At 42.9% G+C, this 19,138-nt stretch overlaps 1 protein-coding gene and 1 long non-coding RNA gene across 2 annotated transcripts in view; both read left to right on the top strand.

Moving 5' to 3' along the window:
• The window catches only part of TMEM135 (transmembrane protein 135), a 160,763-nt gene extending 154,054 nt beyond the window's left edge, over positions 1-6,709 (top strand). Inside the window, exons 13-15 of the mRNA XM_058854445.1 lie at positions 1,423-1,521; positions 2,997-3,064; positions 4,628-6,709. Coding sequence (XP_058710428.1) covers positions 1,423-1,521; positions 2,997-3,064; positions 4,628-4,760 — 300 coding nt within the window. The 3' untranslated portion in view covers positions 4,761-6,709. The remainder of the gene's footprint in view (positions 1-1,422; positions 1,522-2,996; positions 3,065-4,627) is intronic.
• Positions 6,710-7,331: 622 nt separating this feature from the next.
• Positions 7,332-18,218, top strand: LOC131592444 (uncharacterized). Its single transcript, XR_009280609.1, has 3 exons — positions 7,332-7,494; positions 15,185-15,280; positions 18,079-18,218. It is a non-coding gene; the product is annotated as an uncharacterized LOC131592444 (long non-coding RNA).
• The last annotated feature ends 920 nt before the right edge of the window (positions 18,219-19,138 follow it).

Below are 19,138 nucleotides of genomic sequence, written 5' to 3'. Positions count from 1 at the left end.
GCAATGCTGCCATGTGGTCTCATTTTTCTTTCTTTCTTAGTTTCTTTTCTTTAACTCTTTTTAAATGTCCTTTATCCACTGATCTTCATGTATATTCTCCATGATTTTTTTTAGTCTCCTGACAACCCTTTGCTTTGTAGCTTTTGCAGATTTTTTAAATCAGAAAGTTCCAAGAATGTCTATTCTGCCAGAAACATAAATCAGACCTAGTCCTTAATTGCAGATTTATTGCCAAAAGCTACAGCTTAACTTCCTGCCTTTGTTCCCTAATTTTGGCATTCAACAGTCTACGATAACTCAGAATAGCTTAGGTTTTAGTCTATAGCTGAAGTTGTTTGTCAGTGTACTACAGCTGATTGAATTCCCAGCTTTGGAATGAACTTTGCTCTAATTACTAGTCTTCAGGCTTGAATTATTTCTCTGAACTTGTTAAAATTAGGAGCCCAGGGAAAAAAATACAGAGTTTGGGTATGTTGATTATACCTTTCTAACCAGCATTTGATTTCTGACTGTGATTTTTCCAGAAAACTGAGACTTAGTCATGGTTAATTCCCCAACACCACTGGAATGAGTTGATAATGTTCTCTCACTGTGCATCATACCTGAAACACATATTTCTCCTGCAGATCTTGAAGGCCTTGTTCTCTAGTGATCTTTATCCACCTCCATTACCAGAGTAGAATTCATTTTAAAGAATATAAAAAGAAGGAACTTTTTTTTGTTACACATAAAATTAAACATAAAAAGGGAAGATACTCTCTGTTCCTCCTGCTGGTTATCCAGCCTCTGAAGGCAGTTCAGTATTGGTCTTATAAAGGCAAATCTGAGTTACCCGTATTGACTTTTAGAGCACAAGACATCATGGCTACAGTGAAATAAGAAAAGTGCTGTGTGTTCTTTCTTTCTTTCTTTTTTTCTTTTTTTTTTTTTTTTATTTTCTTTTTTTTTTTTTTACTACTTTTATCATCTTACGCAAGCCAAGGGTAACTGACCAAAGAGGCGTGTGCTGCTTTGCAAGGTCAGGCTGTGCTCAGGAAAATAAACTGTACATGTTTTCTCAGAAAGTAAAGTATGTGATTTCAAGCTGTTTAAGAACAGTGAATATTCACTTTGTTGGAATAGTTATTGCATTGTTCTTTTGCTTTTTTAAAATGAAGAATTTAACAGAGCAAAATTTGCCCTTTTTATCTTTAGGTTCTGTAACACCCAAGGTGTTGCTAGTCCTGTTCTGTGCATTAATAGCCTCTTATTAGATTGATCTTGTCCAACTTCTCTAATCTATCTTAGTCAATGACACATTTGTGGGCATATAAAAAAATACAAAGTTGATGGGTTTTTTTTGGTTTTTTTTCCTAAAATGTAAAATAAAAAGCTAAAAAGATACTTTGGTTTTGTTGCATTCAACATTTTTTATTTTTATAGACGATATACTTCAAAGGCATTGAAGCAGGGAAGGTTCCCTATTTTCCTCATGCAGACAGCATCATCTATGCCATTTCTACATCGATATGTTTTCAGGCAGTAAGTATGTTCTCTAACAGAGCATGAAGTTCTTTAAATCAAATGTTAAATGAGAAGAGGAGCACAGGGAGACAGTTCCGTAGAAAAGATGGTGAGATGTAGTGATTCACAGCAACTTGCTCCTGCATCCTGGGACTCTTGCATCCTGGTTTTGAGTGTCGCTGTGGGAAGGTCATTTCTAGGACTCAGTTTCTTCTGTGCCTGTAGCTGAATACATTATACAAAGCATTGAATTTTTTGGAAAGGATCTTAAAATGCATTCACCCAGAAGATGAACATTAATGTATAAACTTCCATATGCATGTGAAAGGACAGTTTCTCAAGAAGACAAACAGTGTAATACAATGTTTTTTTTAAATCAAGTGAAAGTTTCCACTGTCAGCTGACTTGAATTAATGTTGCCTAGTTGAAAAAGTTTGCAAAAAAGTAGGAAAAACCTGAAGTATTACATTTGACACAAGCTGTAGTTGTCATCTTTTGCACTCCTCAAGTTAGCTACATGCCTTTACCCTCAGTTCTTTTATCATCTGAGTCGGCTAGAAAAGCAACTATTCAGTACTACCCAAATAGCTCTAATATTCTACTGCACCTCGCTGTTTCTAGACCTTCTGCTGAAACATTCCTGCATGAACTGCATATTCTCTGGACCTCCATAATGATGTATATTTTTTGTGGCCCCCAACAAAGAGAGTATGAAATGATCCTAAAGCAATCTTCTGCAGTCTTGTGCTTAACAGGACCTTTAAGAGATGCTCCTCCTCCTCATTGTTCCCATGTACTTGGGAATATCTCTAAGTCTAGTATCAAATTAAATTGATATTTTAGTGCTTGGCATGTGCCTGAAGGTCTCTGAAATACTGCTGTCAGGGACAGTCGTGTGAGACTCACAGACAAAAAGTTCAAATCAGAAAAGAAGTGTTTTTTGATTACTTAATAACTAATTGGAAAGCTAATCCAAAACTAGAAACAAATTGCTAGGTTTAGCAGGAAGACAGAAGGAGAAATTAGGAAAAGGATCTATGCTGAGATGTTTGTTATTTGTTGTATTTCTAAGTGACCCAGAAGAGTAATGGAATAGAGAAGACATGGATTTTGGCTATTTGACATTATCTAAGATAATGTAACATGAAATATAAATATGATTACAAGAAATGGTGGATCACGAAATGCAGAATGGATAGGGAATTAAGTGAGAGGTAAATTTGGCAACCACCAGTCCAAAGTCATGTACGTAGGAATGATTGTTGTTGCTTTCTCTGCAATGAGATGTAAGTTAATTGTCACCACTGGTAAAATATTGTATTCTGGGAATATCAGTCTGTGCTGATGGTGGTCATACAGAGCATTGAATTCAGCAGAGAGCAGTAGAAATGAGTTCCATAACAATCCTTTTGCTTATTTTGACAACCTAATGTAGCAGATGAAGCTTTTGCCTAACACTGTCAACTGGCTCTGACAGAATCCTCTCCTTGCAGGCTGTGATGGAGGTTCAGAACCTGAGACCTTCATACTGGAAATTTCTTTTACGACTAACAAAGGGCAGGTATGTACTCAGGGATGTGTTATGGCTTGTCTAAACCTGTCATTGATTACAATCAGCTTTCTGTGTCATTCACTGTCAACAGCAGAGCCCTAGAAGTACATGAGGGCTAATTTCCTGTGGATTTACTTTACTTTTCAAACAGTTTCCAGTACTCTTGAAGTTCTTTGCTGCTGAAGTGACATTGCTGGGTTTAGTGTAATGACAGAAGTAGTCTAGTCTTCACTGGTTAACTCTAGTGAAGATTATTTAGCAGATGAGTGTTTTGAGTGTTTTACTTGAAGCCTTTTTAGTTCACTTGGAGAATGGGATGCTTTCAGAATCCACTGGAACATGAAGAATCCAGTGAATGACTATACATATTGAAGAAATCACTTAGTATGTACAGTGATTGGCAACATGGTATTACTATGGATTTAAAAGCTTTACTAGAAATGTCAGAATATCTCCTAAGAATACTTCGACGTTTCAGTACTTTTTTTATAACTGTTTCAGTTGAGAAAGGATTTTTTTTTCCTTGGAAAGCTAATGAAAATTATTCACTGATCACAGTCATAAATATACACTATAATATTAACTGACTATTTTTCCTATTTGCTTCAGGAATCTAAAAAACTTCCTTTTAAAAAAAGATCTTGCTGTAACTGACTTACAAAAATACAGTTTAATGAAGTGTACACTGCTACATACTGGTGCAGTGTGTGGCAGGAACAAGGCATGCAAATCTTGATCAGTTTATGAATGGGGTTATAAAAGGTAATGTTTCTCGTGACAACGAGCTCTCTGGGCTGTAAAAATAGAAGTGAAATCAGAGGCCAGTCCCTGGAGCATGTTGAACCTACACTCCCCGGGGCACAGTACACACATGAGATCATTGACTATATTGCAGGATTTAGTGGGAAGCTTTCCTTGGGATGCCTGAAGGCAGTCCTCAGGCAACCTCTGAGGCCATACAAACATGATACAGGGAATGATGTTAGTGCAGATGTCCAATTTTGGCTGCATTTTTTCATTTTGTCCTAATCCTAAACTTGCCTCAGTTGAAACAGAGGAAGGAATAGAAGTTCTGATTTATTTTATCTGAAGCAAATCTCTGTAATAGTAATTTTGACACTGTCTACATAAAGACAATTTCTTCTGACATTTCATACCCTTTTCATTCTATAGTTGTGAAGAACAACAAAATGGAAATAGGTTGTAACACCCGTAAAATTGGCATCCAGACTTGGGGAGGCAGGGCCACAGTTTGCTCTGCTGGAGTGAGAGAGAACAGTAGTATAGTTTGGTTTGACCTTTTTTTTTGTGGAATTGTAGGTAGAAGTGGAGCCTTTCCCTTTTTCAGAAGTTGCATTATCTGAAGTACACTTACACAAACACTAGTAGCCACATTTTTCAAATGCATTTTTTTAAAAAATCTTTATTGCCTGAGGTGAAAAACTGTCAGTCTCTGAAGAGTGCAGGTTGAAACCTGTATGTCAGAGATTTTGGTAAGCTTTCATGACATTAAATAATTTTATTTTTTTGTAAGTAAGTGAGTCATGCATTCATGTTTCATGTCTTTTTCAGGTTTGCTCTCATGAACAGGAAAGTTTTAGATGTGTTTGGTACTGAAGCATCTAAGAACTTCAAGGATTTCACGCCTAATCTTGACCCAAGATACACAGTTGTGCCACCAGAGCTACCGTTGGAGCTGTCTTGAACACAGCAGTGTGGCTCATCATTGAATGTGATCAGCATTTTGTCCTGAAAAGTTAATTAACTTGACAGTCATATATATATGGAGGAGGGCTAGAGCTCCACTTCAGTATTACTTCAATGAGAAATGCTTTTTACCAATCAGAAATACTGAAGCTTTGCAGGGGGGTGTGGCTTAGTGATTAAGCCCCTTCCGTAAGCAGAAAACACTTCTGGATTACTATAGTTGGTTGACAGTATGGTAGAATCTTGAATGAATTAAACAAATGAGTAATATATTTAGAGAAGAGAAGTAAAACATAAATATGCTTCATAATTTCAAAAATTCCATAGTTCATACCAGTAGAATATTTCTTGGTAAAACTAAAAGTAATTCTTAATTTAGAAAGGAAGACAATTGGCATAGTTTAGGTCCAAAATTTTACCTGATCTTAAAAATACTGCAGTCTGGTCAAAATGCCTCCTGGTTTTCTAAATTGCATCACTGATTTGTCTCAAAATAGCCACCACCCCCTCATTAGTTAAAATTAGGGTATTTTTACACAGCTGTGGTTGCAAAATGAGGCATTCCTTAGGAAAAGAAAATGCATATTGATTCAGAAATCACATTCCAGGGCTGTAAATTCCGCTGATGACTCAGATAACGGACAAGGTAAACAAGAAGGTGGTACTGGTGGCTGCGGTGCGCCGAGGAGCGGTGGGTGTGGTGATCAGCATCTGCCAACTGGAAAAGCACACAACTGGCAGAGGAAGGAATGAAGCGTTCCAGCCTCTGAGTTGGGGCTGGAAACAGCCGACAATTACAAAAATAAAAAAGCCAAGAACAAAACAAAACAAAGCAAAACACCTCCCCCCTCCCCAACTAAAATATACTGAAGCAAAATGTTTATTTCTGAAAGGGTTTGACATTGTCGCCTTAGATGGCATCAGGTTGTTTGTTGGGCTACAGCACCAGCCAGCGATTCAAGCATTTCTTTGGAAGAGAACTGACCCCTGAGGTTAGGCTGTTACAGAGTTTTGACAATCATTAATAGCCTTTTTTCCTTGTAGTTGGTGAAGAGTGGTTTTTCCATCGGGCCGTCAGACCTATGACTGGCACAGTTACATTAAACTTGATATGGTACTCAATGCAAATAGCTACCTACACAAAGTCCATCTCATTATTACTGTACATAGTTCTGCAGATTTGTGTTCTAAAGTGAGACCTTGACATGCTAATTGCTTTTTTTTTTTCCCTTGCTTTCTTGGGCTTTTTAAAATTATAACCCATTCAGGTGATGCTGAATGGTGTTCATTACCCTAGAAGTTAATGAAAAGAGGAACTATATTTGCATTCAATTGAGAAAACTGAAAAGAGGCGAGATAAGCCAGGGAAATTGCAGTAGGTTGCATGTATTTTAAAAACAAAAACAAGAAGAAATCAGTGTTTTATTGGGAGTCTTTATCAGATAATATGAACTGGACTAATTAGTAGACTCTTTGTTTTCTAACACTGTAATCCTACCCCATCCATAAGCATATTTTAATTCCAGATAGCTGAATTTCTTAATACTGAATATACAGTAATTTTTACCAGATTTATTGTCATGAAAATTTTACCAATTTGTGCACAAAATCTGCTTTTTCATCAGCTACACTAACAGTGATGTTTGGTCACTGTTACTAAAGGTGCTTCATCCTTTGAAACAGTGGTTGTCCAATTTAGTGTGAATAAAGTTCTGTAAGCTAGTTTGTATGCAATATTTTGTTGCTTGGAATTATATTAGAATACCTAAAAAGGAAATAAAAGTTAATTGAACAAGAACTTTAAAAGGATTGTAAGAGATTTGTAGTGATTTTCCACTGGAATATGGTCTAAAGTATTTGACCTTGTAAAGTCTGAGAAGTTATATATTTTAGGTGGTATATTAGAACTCACACACTATATTATTAATACTTTCGAGTGTAACTATATACCATTCTCAAACTTAAAGATGTTTTATAGATGGATTAAGTTTGTCCACTGGAATGACAATTGTGATTGTTTCTCTATTTGAGGGGTTTTTTTGGGAAAAAAAATCCAAGAACTACATCTCAGCAGCTAAATAACAGTTTTGTCAATGTTTCTTGCTTTCAAAATTCACAGTTCTTGTTTCAAGTTATTTTCATGTAATATAAAGAGAAAATAAAAATTTTTAAATTATTTTTATTCAAATTGAATATATGTAAGAGAAAAAAAAATAAAGTCCTAATGTTCTTCCCAATAATAAACAATTGCTGCTTAAAAAAGTTACTTTTTTGGCCATGTTTTTTAATAAGCTCTCTGGAGTCATAAGTAAAATGAAGTCATAGGATCATACAATGGTTTGGATTGGAAGGGACCTTTTAAAGGTCACCTAGTTCCAAAGCTTCCTGCCATGGACAGGGACTCCTTCCACTAGACCAGGTTGCTCAGAGCCCCATCCAACATGGCCTTGAATGTTTCCAGGGATGGGGCAATCACCATCTCTCTGGGCAACCTGTGCCAGCGTCTCACCACCCTCTGTAAAAAGCTTCTTTCTTACATCTAATCCAAGTGGACTCTCCTTCAGTTTGCAGGCGTTAGCCCTGGAATGAATCTTGGTGGTGAAGGAATGCCAGGAATGCGACCGAGCACTTAAATTTATTGCTAAATAAAGCCTTAATGCAATGTCAGTGAAGAAGTAACACCGGAGCAGTTCAGCTGGTAATTTCAGCTCTACACTTCTGTGCGTAATGAGGTAATGCAAGTTGATGTTACTGTTTCCTTTTTAAACAGAGCAAACCTCATCTCCCGAAATGCCGGCAGGGAAGAGCCGCGCAGCCCGAGCTCTGCCTGCCATGGGGCTGGACGGTTGGGCTGCATGTGACTGCGCTTTCTGCCTCCAATGTTTGTGATCATAGGATGGGTGTCTCTTTGATGATGCCAAGCTTCTTGCAAAAGTTTATTCTGCAAAGAGGAATACCGTGATAGGCTTGCACAGGAGTTGGTGGGAAGTGGTGGGTCAACCCAAAATGTTACAGCTCTGCAGTAGAGGTTTGGGTGTTCTTAGGGAGTCTTGCTCAAGGCAACAGTGCTTGGCTCCCTGCAGGCATCTCAGGAGGCTGCTGCTTCATCCATGGCTCCCAGAAACAGGCGTGGCTTATGGCTTAGTTCTTCATCCCTCCCTCACCTCTGCTCATCCCAGTGTTGGGTCATTCCCCTTTGTGAGTTTCCCTGCCTTTTTTTCCAAGCCACTGTGCTTTTTGCCTATGTTTGAGGACATGGGAAAGGTGTTTTTTCCAGGTTCCTGGTGACATCCCAGGTAGAAGTGTCTGCTGTGGTCTGAGCCCAGCCTTATGCTCAAATTCAGAACAGCTTGTGTGCAGCTTCAGGTTTCAACTCTGTCAGAGGAAAATATTTCTGGACAAGTGGTCCTTGAGTGTGTGTGCACTGACAAGGCACAAAAAGGCAGCAAGAAAATCAGTGAGGCTTATACAGAGGTTTTACTATTTAGAGGATTTTTTTTTTACACAACTACATTTAACAAGGGGGGGGAGGCAGGGCCCAAGCTCTATGGCCGGACTCAATGGTTTTAGAGGTCTTTATCGGTTTATGTGATTCCACATCGGGATTATGAGTCCTTGCTCTGGTGCAAAAGCACAGGACTAGGGGGATGTAGCAAAATGCAGTTCAGATCAGCAAAGTAATTTTGGTGGCTGTAGCTTTGTGCCTAAATACTCTGGAGGTTTCCATTTCCAGACTGTTTTTTTCTCAATTTGCAGGGGGAGGGTGCATCACAAGTCAACTCCTTTGACAAAACCGATACATTTTCTCTCATGCCTTTGAGAATGCAACAGAAAAATACTACACTTTTCCTTGAGCTACACAGTTTCATGGGTTTTCTTATTATTTAGTAGCAGATCCTGGGTGTTTTATTTATCCTGTAGATACATTAACAGTAAGATATAAGGCAATAATTTCCCCCCCCCCCGTAAGAAACCTAAAATTGCCATTGTGGATATACTGGCATAATCACCCAGTGCTCTCCCTTGCCTTTAGCCACACTGAAATGGGATCACTTCACTCAGGGCACAGCACTCACCCTTTGCAGCTGATGGATTATGTCCTTCCATCTCCATCAAACAGGTCACTTGCTTTACCAACATGCTACTTTGAATGTGGCAGGCAGAAATTTGAATTAGAGACCACTTTAATCTAAAGGACTGAGATTTCCACTTGCTAATTGAAATGGAGAACAGTCAGAAGAATTTTAAACATTAATGCCAAAGTTTTACCCAGGGTAGAGGAGTCTGGTTGGAAATCCAGATGAATGATTAATCTTCTCATGATGATGGAATCCAGCCAATGTTTTTGTCCCCTTAGCTACCACAACAGACATAAAAGATGCTGCTGTGGCTGCTGGAGTAGGAGCTGATGAGACTGTTCTCAGGCCTGCTTGAAGTTTACAGAAGACCTGGTTACACAGGGTCAGGGACAAAGGCAAGGGTTTTTTTCTGTGTTTTCCCAGTATTGTAGAATGAAAGCCTGCTTTCCTATTAAAGGCAGTAAAAATTTGCAAGAGGGGACAGATTGGGCTGGGATGAACAGATCTGGTGTGAGTCCCACCTTAAAGTGCTGCTGATTGCACTACATTGAGACAAACAGAAAAACCTAGTTCTAAAGAGCCCAGAAATGTTGGTTTGTTCTTTTTCTATTGGCTGTAAAGCAAATGAAAAAGAAAAGAAACTTTCCCCCTTACCATTACATGTAACTCAACTGGGTAACTCCTTCCTGTGACCATTTACATGAGTTAAAAAGGTGACCAAAATGTCAGCTCTAACTATACCCCAAAGGCTTAAAAAAGACATTGGCTCATGTGGTGCAGTCCTTAACCCATTGCCATCACTGCCATGTGGGTTTGAGACAGTATTATCTGTGCATTATATTCACCTGGAGCAGCTGTAGTTAGTGTGCAGTGAGGAACAGTCACTTGGACAAAAGTCATCTTTGAAGGCACTGATGGCCTTGATTTCCCGGCTCACATGTCAGGAGTGATGAGGAAATCCAGCTGGTTTCTATGAGTACAGCTTAATCCTCTGCAAGGTCACAGGGACAGCAAGGACGTGTCCTGGAAATCAACAAGTGTCCTGTTCAGTCAGGTACTCTGTCCCACCACTGTCAGTGAAGCACAAACTGTTGTGGATCCCAAAAGCAAAGCAGTGTTGCTCATGCAGGGGATGTGCCCTGATACCTCTACTTCATGCTTGCAGGCTTACAAGGATCAAAAGACATCACCTATCATGGGTTTTTCTGTATTGAACTAACTTCATCTGCCCTGGTACAGCCTGCTGGAACCCGGGCAGGAAACCAGTGGCCACAAGAACAAACTTGGGATTGTTAAACCCAAGGCCACTCACCACCACAGGCTTCCTCTGATGACTTGGAGCCTGTTTCTCAAGTCACTACTGGAGTCAGCCAAGGACTGGGTGGATTACAGCAGTCCCAGCAAAGGGGACCAAGCCAGACTGGCCGCTGCCGTCAGAGCTGTTCCTCTGCCCAGCGGCTCCCTGCGATGTGCAACACACAGAACAAAGCTGCTCTGATGGAAAACCTCCCCTTTGATAGTGCCCTTCGCATGCTGGCCTGCCTGGGAACTCAGCTCCATGCAGCCTCTGATGATCAGCTGTTTGTGAGCATGACTTCGGGCTTCATGTGTCTCTGGGAAAGAGGGAGCCTGGATAGCAGCCTTCACAGTGCTCTTGTGGGAAGATGAATACTGAAGTCCTGCTCACCTCAGCTGGAGTTTCTGCTCACCTGTGTGCCCCCCTTCAACCTCCTGGTCCTCATCCAACCCCAATGTAACCTACAGTTGAAGATAATCTGCATCCCAGCTCTAGGGCATGTAAACTCCCAAGATGATCCAATGGGGCGAGCTCAGCCTTTCTGCTCAGCTGGGAACAGCAGTGGTGGGGCTGCCCTTCTTAGCTGAGGATGTGTTTGGCTTTAGTGCTGGCTTTGATCTTAACACAGACAACGATGATGGGCAGGAATTGCTGCTTGCTCCAGCAATCATAATGCCACTCAGCATGGGATTAATTTTTGATTCCATGAGTTAGTTTTAAATTATTTTGCTGTAATAAGTTGGAGTGGGAGGAGAATATTCTCACAGAGATGAGAGTGAGTCCAAATAAAACAGTGTGTGTAGCAATGCAAAGTGATTTTCCTGGGAACCTGGGGGGGGTGGGTTGAGGCCATGTTTTCAGACATTAGCTCAGATCCCTGGAACAAGTCTTTTCATTCTAAAGAGTTTTCTGCTTGATAAGGAAGAAATTAACTTTTGCTTGCTGTGTTGGGCAATGTTACCCAGGACTTGAGAATAAAAGCACTTTATGCTGTCATGTACAAGCAAGATCTCTGTCCCCTCCTGCAGTGGTTGAGAGCACAGACTTGATTCCTAAGTGACTTAGGAGTATCAGTCTCCATTTTTGGAGGTTCAGCCTCAAGTCATGATTCTCAAAATCCACCTGAGGTTCAGTTGAACTTGGTAGTAGTGTGCTCCTTTCAGATGTGAAAAACTCCAAGGACCTTCTGTGCTGCCACTTCTGCATGGATTTTGTGAGCTGTGATAATGCTGGGAAGCCTGCTGCCTCCAATATGACAACAGGGGTTCGAGGGTCCTTTTGCCAAGGCCAGCCCCTTGGTGCAGCCACTGACCAGAGGGAATGAGGTCTGGCCCATGTAAACTCCTGGACATGTCCCAGGACCTACTGGCTGTGTACTCATTGGTCCCAGCCAACAAATGTCAATGAGCTTACAAACAAATTAGCCCTGAGAGCACACCTTTTCTGTCCCAGCAACATCCCCTGGCACCCTTCAATTTAGAGGTATGGATGCAGCATTGATGCATGGCTGGAAAGCTGCCCACCAGAAAAGGGCCTGGGGGTGCTGGTCAATGAGTAGCTGAACATGAGCCTGCCTGTACCCAGGTGGCCAAGAGGGCCAGTGGCACCCTGGCCTGGATCAGCAATGGTGTGGCCAGCAGGAGCAGGGCAGGGATTGTCCCCTGTACTGGGCACTGGTGAGGCCTCACCTCAAATCCTGTGTTCAGTTATGGGCCCCTCACAACAAAGACAAGAGGCTGGAGCATGTCCAGAGAAGGGCAGTGGAGCTGGGGAAGGGTCTGGGGCACAAATCCTGTGAGGAGCAGCTGAGGGAGCTGGGGGTGTTTAGCCTGGAGAAAAGGAGGCTCAGGGGGACCTTGTCACTTTCCACAATTGCCTGAAAGGAGGCTGTAGCCCGGTGGGAATCACTTTCTTCTCACAGGTAAAAAGCAATAGAAGAAGAAAAGGCCTCAAACTGTATAAAGGGAGGTTTAGATTGGATATTAGTAAAAATTTCTTCACAGAAAGTGTGGTCAAGCATTGGAACAGGCTGCCGAAGAAAGTGTGGAATGAATCCCTGTCCCTGGAAATATTCAAAAAGCATGCTGGTGTGCTGCTGAGGGAGGGACATGGTTAAGTGGTGGACCTGGCAGTGCTGAGTTAACTCTGGGACTCGATCCCGATGGTCTTTTCCAACCTTAATGATTACACGATTCTGTGGGGAGGGATGGGCTTCCCACACCTCCAGCAGCGCCAGGGGGCTGCTGCTGCATACAGCAGAGCAGTGCAGGGAGAGGCATGGCAACCTTAGCTGGGGGCCTGGCAAAGATTTCCTTGTGATTTAGACTTGTCAAGGCGAGGCTTTGTGCCTTTGTTTTCACAGGAAGTTTCTGATTCCCAGTTGTCGCTTACTGCTGTTAAAAGGGAGGAAAGTGACTCATGGAGTTTCCTATTGGCCTGAGGAGATACGCAGGGAAATTACTTCCTAGGGACTCTGCCCAGACAGCTGAGCGCCTGGCAACGAGGGAGAAATCGGGTAGAGAGGTCTCAGATTCATTATCGTGGCTGCAAATTAATTGCCTGAACCAGTAATGCACAGAAACACCTTTCTCCTGTGGGCAATCATTGTGGGAGGGAGCGGTGCTGCTTTGCCAAGGACCGGGGTCAGACAGGGTGATGTGCATTTTATAGCTTTAACCTCCAAAATTTACTGCACGGACAAAGCAGGAGAGGAAACCAGAGATGGATGTGCTGTTTCCTCTCACTCCTTGCTTTGTCCATTCCCTGGAAATCACTGTGAATTCACAAAAGTGAAGTGCACAGACTTACTCGTGTTTTGCCAACAGGCCCATTCTGTCTGTTGGTCCCCGCTGCAGCTTCAGGGCAGGGCAGCCGGCATGGCCCAGGCATGGCCATCCCCAGGGGCTGCTGTGGTGGGTGCCTGGGAGCAGGAGGGGCATCTCTGTCCTCCCTCCTTGCCCAGAGACCTTCCTAGGGGTGATACTGAGGGTACAGGTGCATCCTACAGCACAAAAGGAGCATTTTCATGTTCCAGGGGGAAAACCTTATTGAGAGGATGCACTTTGCTCTCATCAACATCCTTTCACTGCTTCTTTAAACAAAATACCTCCTTTTGCCTTTGAAGTCAAGAAATTAAGGAGGAAAACAAGTAACTACCATGTGAGGAAAAGCAGCCCCTCATGAGATATTTGAAATTTTTGAAAATCTGTGTGTGTCTGTGCCAAACTCCACAGGGAAGACAGTGCATTTTGTGCCAACAGAACCATGAGGCCATAAAACGGAGAGGAGAGGAGACTCGAGGAGAGGAGAGGAGACTCGAGGAGAGGAGAGGAGACTCGAGGAGAGGAGAGGAGACTCGAGGAGAGGTTCGGAGAGGAGAGGTTCGGAGAGGAGAGGTTCGGAGAGGAGAGGAGAGGTTCGGAGAGGAGAGGTTCGGAGAGGAGAGGTTCGGAGAGGAGAGGTTCGGAGAGGAGAGGTTCGGAGAGGAGAGGAGAGGAGAGGAGAGGAGAGGAGAGGAGAGGAGAGGAGAGGAGAGGAGAGGAGAGGAGAGGAGAGGAGAGGAGAGGAGAGGAGAGGAGAGGAGAGGAGAGGAGAGACCAGCTGTATGTTGTTTGTAGGCATTTGACATTTCTAATGTCTCTTTTGAACTGCAGGGGCACATGAAGCAGATGAAATGCTGCTCTTGAAATTTAATTTTAGTTTGTCTAACATGTTCTGACACTGGGAATGAAAAAGTGGACCGGTTTTAAGGGGTAGACAGTGAGTGTGGAACCAAGCAGCTCTGCTTTTGTAGGAGAGATGGGGACATCAGCACATGAATATGGCACCTTTTGAGCAGACCAGGAGATCTTAGCAGATCAGTAGGCAGGTTCCTACTCTCCTGCCATTCCTGTGTCTGAGAAATTGCCCCTTTTTAGAGGAAATCACTTGTCTCTCATCCAGAGTCTTCGGGAGAAGTTCACTCATCAAACCTGCACCATGCCTGCACCATGCCATGGGGTTTGTCCTCTGCTCTCATCTCCTTTTAGAGGTTTTAAAGAACTGAAGAAAATACCATTTTTTCTTACAAACACAGTTGCTTGTACTCTCCAGCCACACAGCCCTTGCCTACGTGACTGTTATGAGCATTCCAGCCCTGGTTCCTGCTTGGGCTTCCCCCATGGAAGACACGGAGTCCTCACTGTGCTCAGATGCCAAGGCGAGAAATACCTCCCTATCAATAAACATGTTTCCAAAACTCAGCACCCAAGAATCCCTCACATCCCTAATTGCCCTGATGCCATGAGGTGATTTGAGATGATAAAAATGCACCCATGGGAGCACACACATGTGCAGATGAACACAGCACAGGGTATAAAAGGTTTGGGACTTTGCTTAGTTTTATTTTATGTGGTTTAATTTGATGCTACAATGAGAATAGACATTTGATTTTCTTTTTTAGTCAAAGGACAATACAAAGGAAATATGTTATTTCTCTATTTTAATAGAGAAGAAGTGTATATGTTTTGCTCTCCTATAAATGCTTTAGAAAATCTCTGTTGCTGAGATTTTATACAAACAAAAGATTGTTGATATCAATCTTTTTCTGGTAATGGTACTTTTATTACAAGTGAACCATAGAAAATAAAATAAAACTACTGAGCTAAATTATAGCTATCAAATATATGGTGGTCAAACTAATTTCTTCCACCAATACATGGTTGCTTGCCCTTCCTCTGCTAACAGATTTTTTGCATGAAGTCCTGTCCTACTGATGTACTTTAATTCCCTGGGGCCAAAATTTTGCCTTCTGATTTTTGGATTGTCTCTAGATGAACAAAGAAGTCTGACATAGGGTTTGCTCTGGATGTAGCTTTGTCTCATGCAGCTGCAAAAGACTTCAGTGGGAGCTGGATTCCATCAAGTGCATGAGGTGCACCTGGAACCCACAAGTCACTTCAGAAATCTTCACTCTCACTCTGTGATGACCATAAAAACCTCATAATTTGCAGCTGTTGATAACACACCAGAAAACAGATCTCATTTGATGCCTATGCTCCTTTTTAGGTGACTTGCCTGGATGCAGTTTGCCAGTGAGTGCTGTCAGGGGCAGGACAGAGGCTCTCACGAGATCGTTTCCCACCAGAAGATATTGGGGTGCAGGTGGGTGTTGGTGGATTTGATCTTGGGGCATTTTTCAGTGCAGTGAGTACCCCATTTTTTCTCCCTGAACCCCCAGATGGAAGTGAGCCACCACCACCTGGGCCGATAAGCCCTGGGTTGCCCATGGCAGGGGTGTACTGGTCCAAAGGTATAGTGTCATCCCTGGAGGAGGGTCGGGAGTTCCTTGTTTTTTGCGGGATGCACCCCTGATACGGAGTTCATATGAGAACAAAAGTACCCAAGAAATATTTCTGTGTCTACTATGCTAAACTTAATTTGTGAGGTTTTGGTACAATATGATGTTCCCTAGCTTCACCATTACAGAGTGCTGATGCAGACCCAAGCCCTGACACGGGCACTGCTTCACAAAGGGTGTGATGATGGGCTCGTACCCACATGCCAAGCCCGAGCTTCCCAGAGCTGCCTCTCCTGAATTCTGAATAAGCTGGGTCCTCTGCAGGACACAGCTGGGACTGGTCCACCCCTGCAGGGATGCAGCTGGCCCAAAGTGCCCCAGCTTGCTGACCAGTGCACACAGCCTAATGAAGACACAGTGGTGACAATGACCCAGAGGGCAGGGGATCTTCTGCAACTTTTTCCAAGAGCATCAATAGTTACACCCGTCCTGAAGAACTGTCTGCATCCTCCAATAACATACCTGGAACTGAGACAGGAGAAGTCAATGGAAAGGGTCTTTTGAAATTTGTAGTGCCTACAGGTCCTTCAAAATTAGACAGCTTAATTAATAGCTTAATTAGAGCTATTCATTAAGAAAAAAGCCACACGCCAGTTACAAGACCTCCCACCCTAAACCTCTGGAAGGTTTCCTTTATGGGTTCCTACAAATCCAAAGGTGACCTTTTATCACACAGGTGGAGCAACCAGTGCTGATTCCTCCCAGCATAAAGATCAGGCTTCCAAAACAGATCTCAAATCAAAAACCGAGCAATGAAATACCATGAACCATTATACAAAACTGGAAATGCTTAAAGTTTCTTTATGATACCATGAATCATTGAATTGTTTAGGTTTGAAAAGACTTCTAAGATCATCAAATCCAACAATTAATTCAGCACCACCAAGCTCACCACTAAACCACTGGCACAAGTGCCATATCCTCATGATTTTGAACATTTCCAGGGATGGAACTCCACCACTTTTCTGGTCAGTCTGTTACAATGTATGACCACACTTCCAGGGGACATATTTTTCCTAATATTCAATCTAAACCTCCCCTTATACAGCTTGAGGCTTTTTCTTCTTGTCCTATCATTTGTCACTTAGGAGAAGAAACCAACCCCACCTCGCTACATCTTCCTTTCAGGTAGTTGAAGAAAGTGAGAAGGTCCCCCTGGGCCTACTTTTCTCCAGGATAAACACCCCCAGCTCCCTCAGCTGCTCCTCACAGGAATTCTGCTCCAGACTCTTCCCCAGCTCTGTTGCCCTTCTCTGGACACGCTCCAGCCCCTCAATGTCTTTCTTGCAGTGAGGGGCCCAGAACAGAGCACAGCATTTGAGGTGAGGCCTCACCAGTGCCCAGTACAGGGGACAATCCCTGCCCTGCTCCTGCTGGCCTCACCATTCCTGATCCAGGCCAGGGTGCCACTGGCCCTCTTGGCCATCTGGGTACAGGCAGGCTCATGTTCAGCCACTCATTGACCAGCACCCCCAGGCCCTTTTCTGGTGGGCAGCTTTCCAGCCATGCATCAATGCTGCATCCATACCTCTAAACTGAAGGGTGCCAGGGGATGTTGCTGGGACAGAAAAGGTGAACACCTGGTTCATCTGACTGTAGTAAAGGAGGAAGGTAAAAAAGAAAGTATGAACTGGCAGAAATGAAATAGAAATAGAACACTTCTTTGCTCCTCTCTCTTTTGAGAGCAAGACCAGACAGGCTAGACATGAGCAAGCCTGCTGCTGACACAGAGGGGAGAAACAGAAGTAAATTGTATTTATTTAGGTGCCAATAAATGTGAACAAATCTTCAGGAGCTCTAGCAGTGTGACAAACCAAATGCTGCAGAGGAACATTTTTTAAAATCACTGAATAAAACGTCAATACAGCCTGGAAAGAATTGGAAAGATATTACTTTTTGGTTCCCATGGGAATGTGAGCTGGGATACTCTGTGCCAGTTGCTGTCAGTAGCATCTATTCTGAGAAGATCCTGAGTGCCAGGTTACAGCAGCCCAGGCCAGGAGCATGTGGGCTGGAAGAGCAGCTGAGCTGACTTGTCTATTTTAGCCTGTTCCAGGCATCCTTGCTCTCCTCCTTAGGGTATGGGTGAACCAGGAGAAACCCAGGTTACACCCAGCAGCATCTGAGAAATGCTGTGTTCTGTCACAGAACACATTCCACTTGCAGAACTGATGCAGAAAAACTGATGCTTTTCTGGAGGGGCGTTGCTGTTTGATGCATTGTTTTTGTTTTGATGTGTTTGACACATTTCTCTCTGTAAAGGCTTATGGAATAAATGTTCTTGCACTGTAGCAGGTGAGAGGGTCATGGATGACAGCTGAAGAGAACATCCTCTCAGATCATGGGGACAGCAGTCCTCTGAGTCACAGGACCATGGGAAGCTGTACAAGGCTTCCTGACAGTTCCTGTCTCCCTTCCTTCTTTGGAAGGGCTCCAGCTCTCCTTTCATTATTTTGGCTGAAAAAATTGTTTTAAAAAGACATCATTTTGCACCTTTTTTCTTTTTTGTCACAGAAGTGGCAAAGTTTGGAAATGGGAAAGTTTTTGGGTACTTACCTTTCTTTTAGAAAAAAAATCGGGTTAAATGAGATATTTATTACAGGTACTTGGGCAAGCAGCAGCACCAAACATCTTTACATGGGAATATCTTCACATCTGTTCATGGAGACATGGGAAGCCATCAATGCAGGCCTGCCACAGTAGATTTGAAGAACTCAAAGTGCATGTTGTCTTAAAATCCAGCTGCCCTGTGTTGCTGCTTAGTGCTGGGAGGCACTGGGCTCCCCCAGGGCTGTGGTGGGCACAAGTATCTTTGAGCAGGCTGCTGGGGCTCATGGATGTTATGGAAATGCAGCTGCTGGAAGAGGAGCCACAGGGAGCAGGCATAACTCCTCCTCTGTTTATTGAGGTGGATGTGGTCCCTAGATCAACTCTCTGGAGTAACCCTGGCTTAAGCAGACAGCAGACAAAGTCATTCAAATTAGCAACAAGTGGACCCCTCTCTCCTCTCAGCCTGGTGAGCAGTCAGGTGGGTTTTCCCCTCAGCCAGGGCTGTCTGAGTTCTGCAATGCATGTTGAGGTCTTAAGCCACCATTAGTCATGAGTGCACAGCCCCTGTCTCAGGGGAGATGGGGATTTTGAGGGGATTTTGTACACATGTCTGGAAGGCAGCATTAGGGAATAATTGCTGCATGCAGCATGCTATTTCTGGAAACTGTCCCTCCTCAGCAGTCATGTTCCTCGATCTTCCTTGATTTAGTGATTCAAAACTCCCATTTCCTTCTTTATTTGGACTTGTACACAGTGTTTTATTTCCATTTCTACTTTCAGTCTATTCTATGACATTGGTCAAAGCTGTTCAATGTCTTTCTGTTGTTTTCTCTTTCACTCAGTGTCCATCACGTCCTGTCTGGGACTATTTTGAATGGAAAAAAAGAACATTTTAACTGTAAACATGTAGGGTTTGGATCAAGATGATCTTTCAATCTGCAGTTGTACAACAGAAGAAGGTTCTGCTCTCAGGGCATCACAGTGATGTACTTCTGATGGGACTGCAGGGGGTCATCTGGCCCTGCTCCCTGCCCAGATCCAGTCATTGAATGACCATGAGATTTTGCCAGTGGCAATAAAAGTTCTGCTCTGTTTCTGGTTAGACTTTTCCA

Source organism: Poecile atricapillus, chromosome 1 (assembly GCF_030490865.1).
Source record: "Poecile atricapillus isolate bPoeAtr1 chromosome 1, bPoeAtr1.hap1, whole genome shotgun sequence".
Classification (NCBI taxonomy): Eukaryota; Metazoa; Chordata; class Aves; order Passeriformes; family Paridae; genus Poecile; species Poecile atricapillus.
This window is presented reverse-complemented; position numbering and strand designations above follow the sequence as displayed.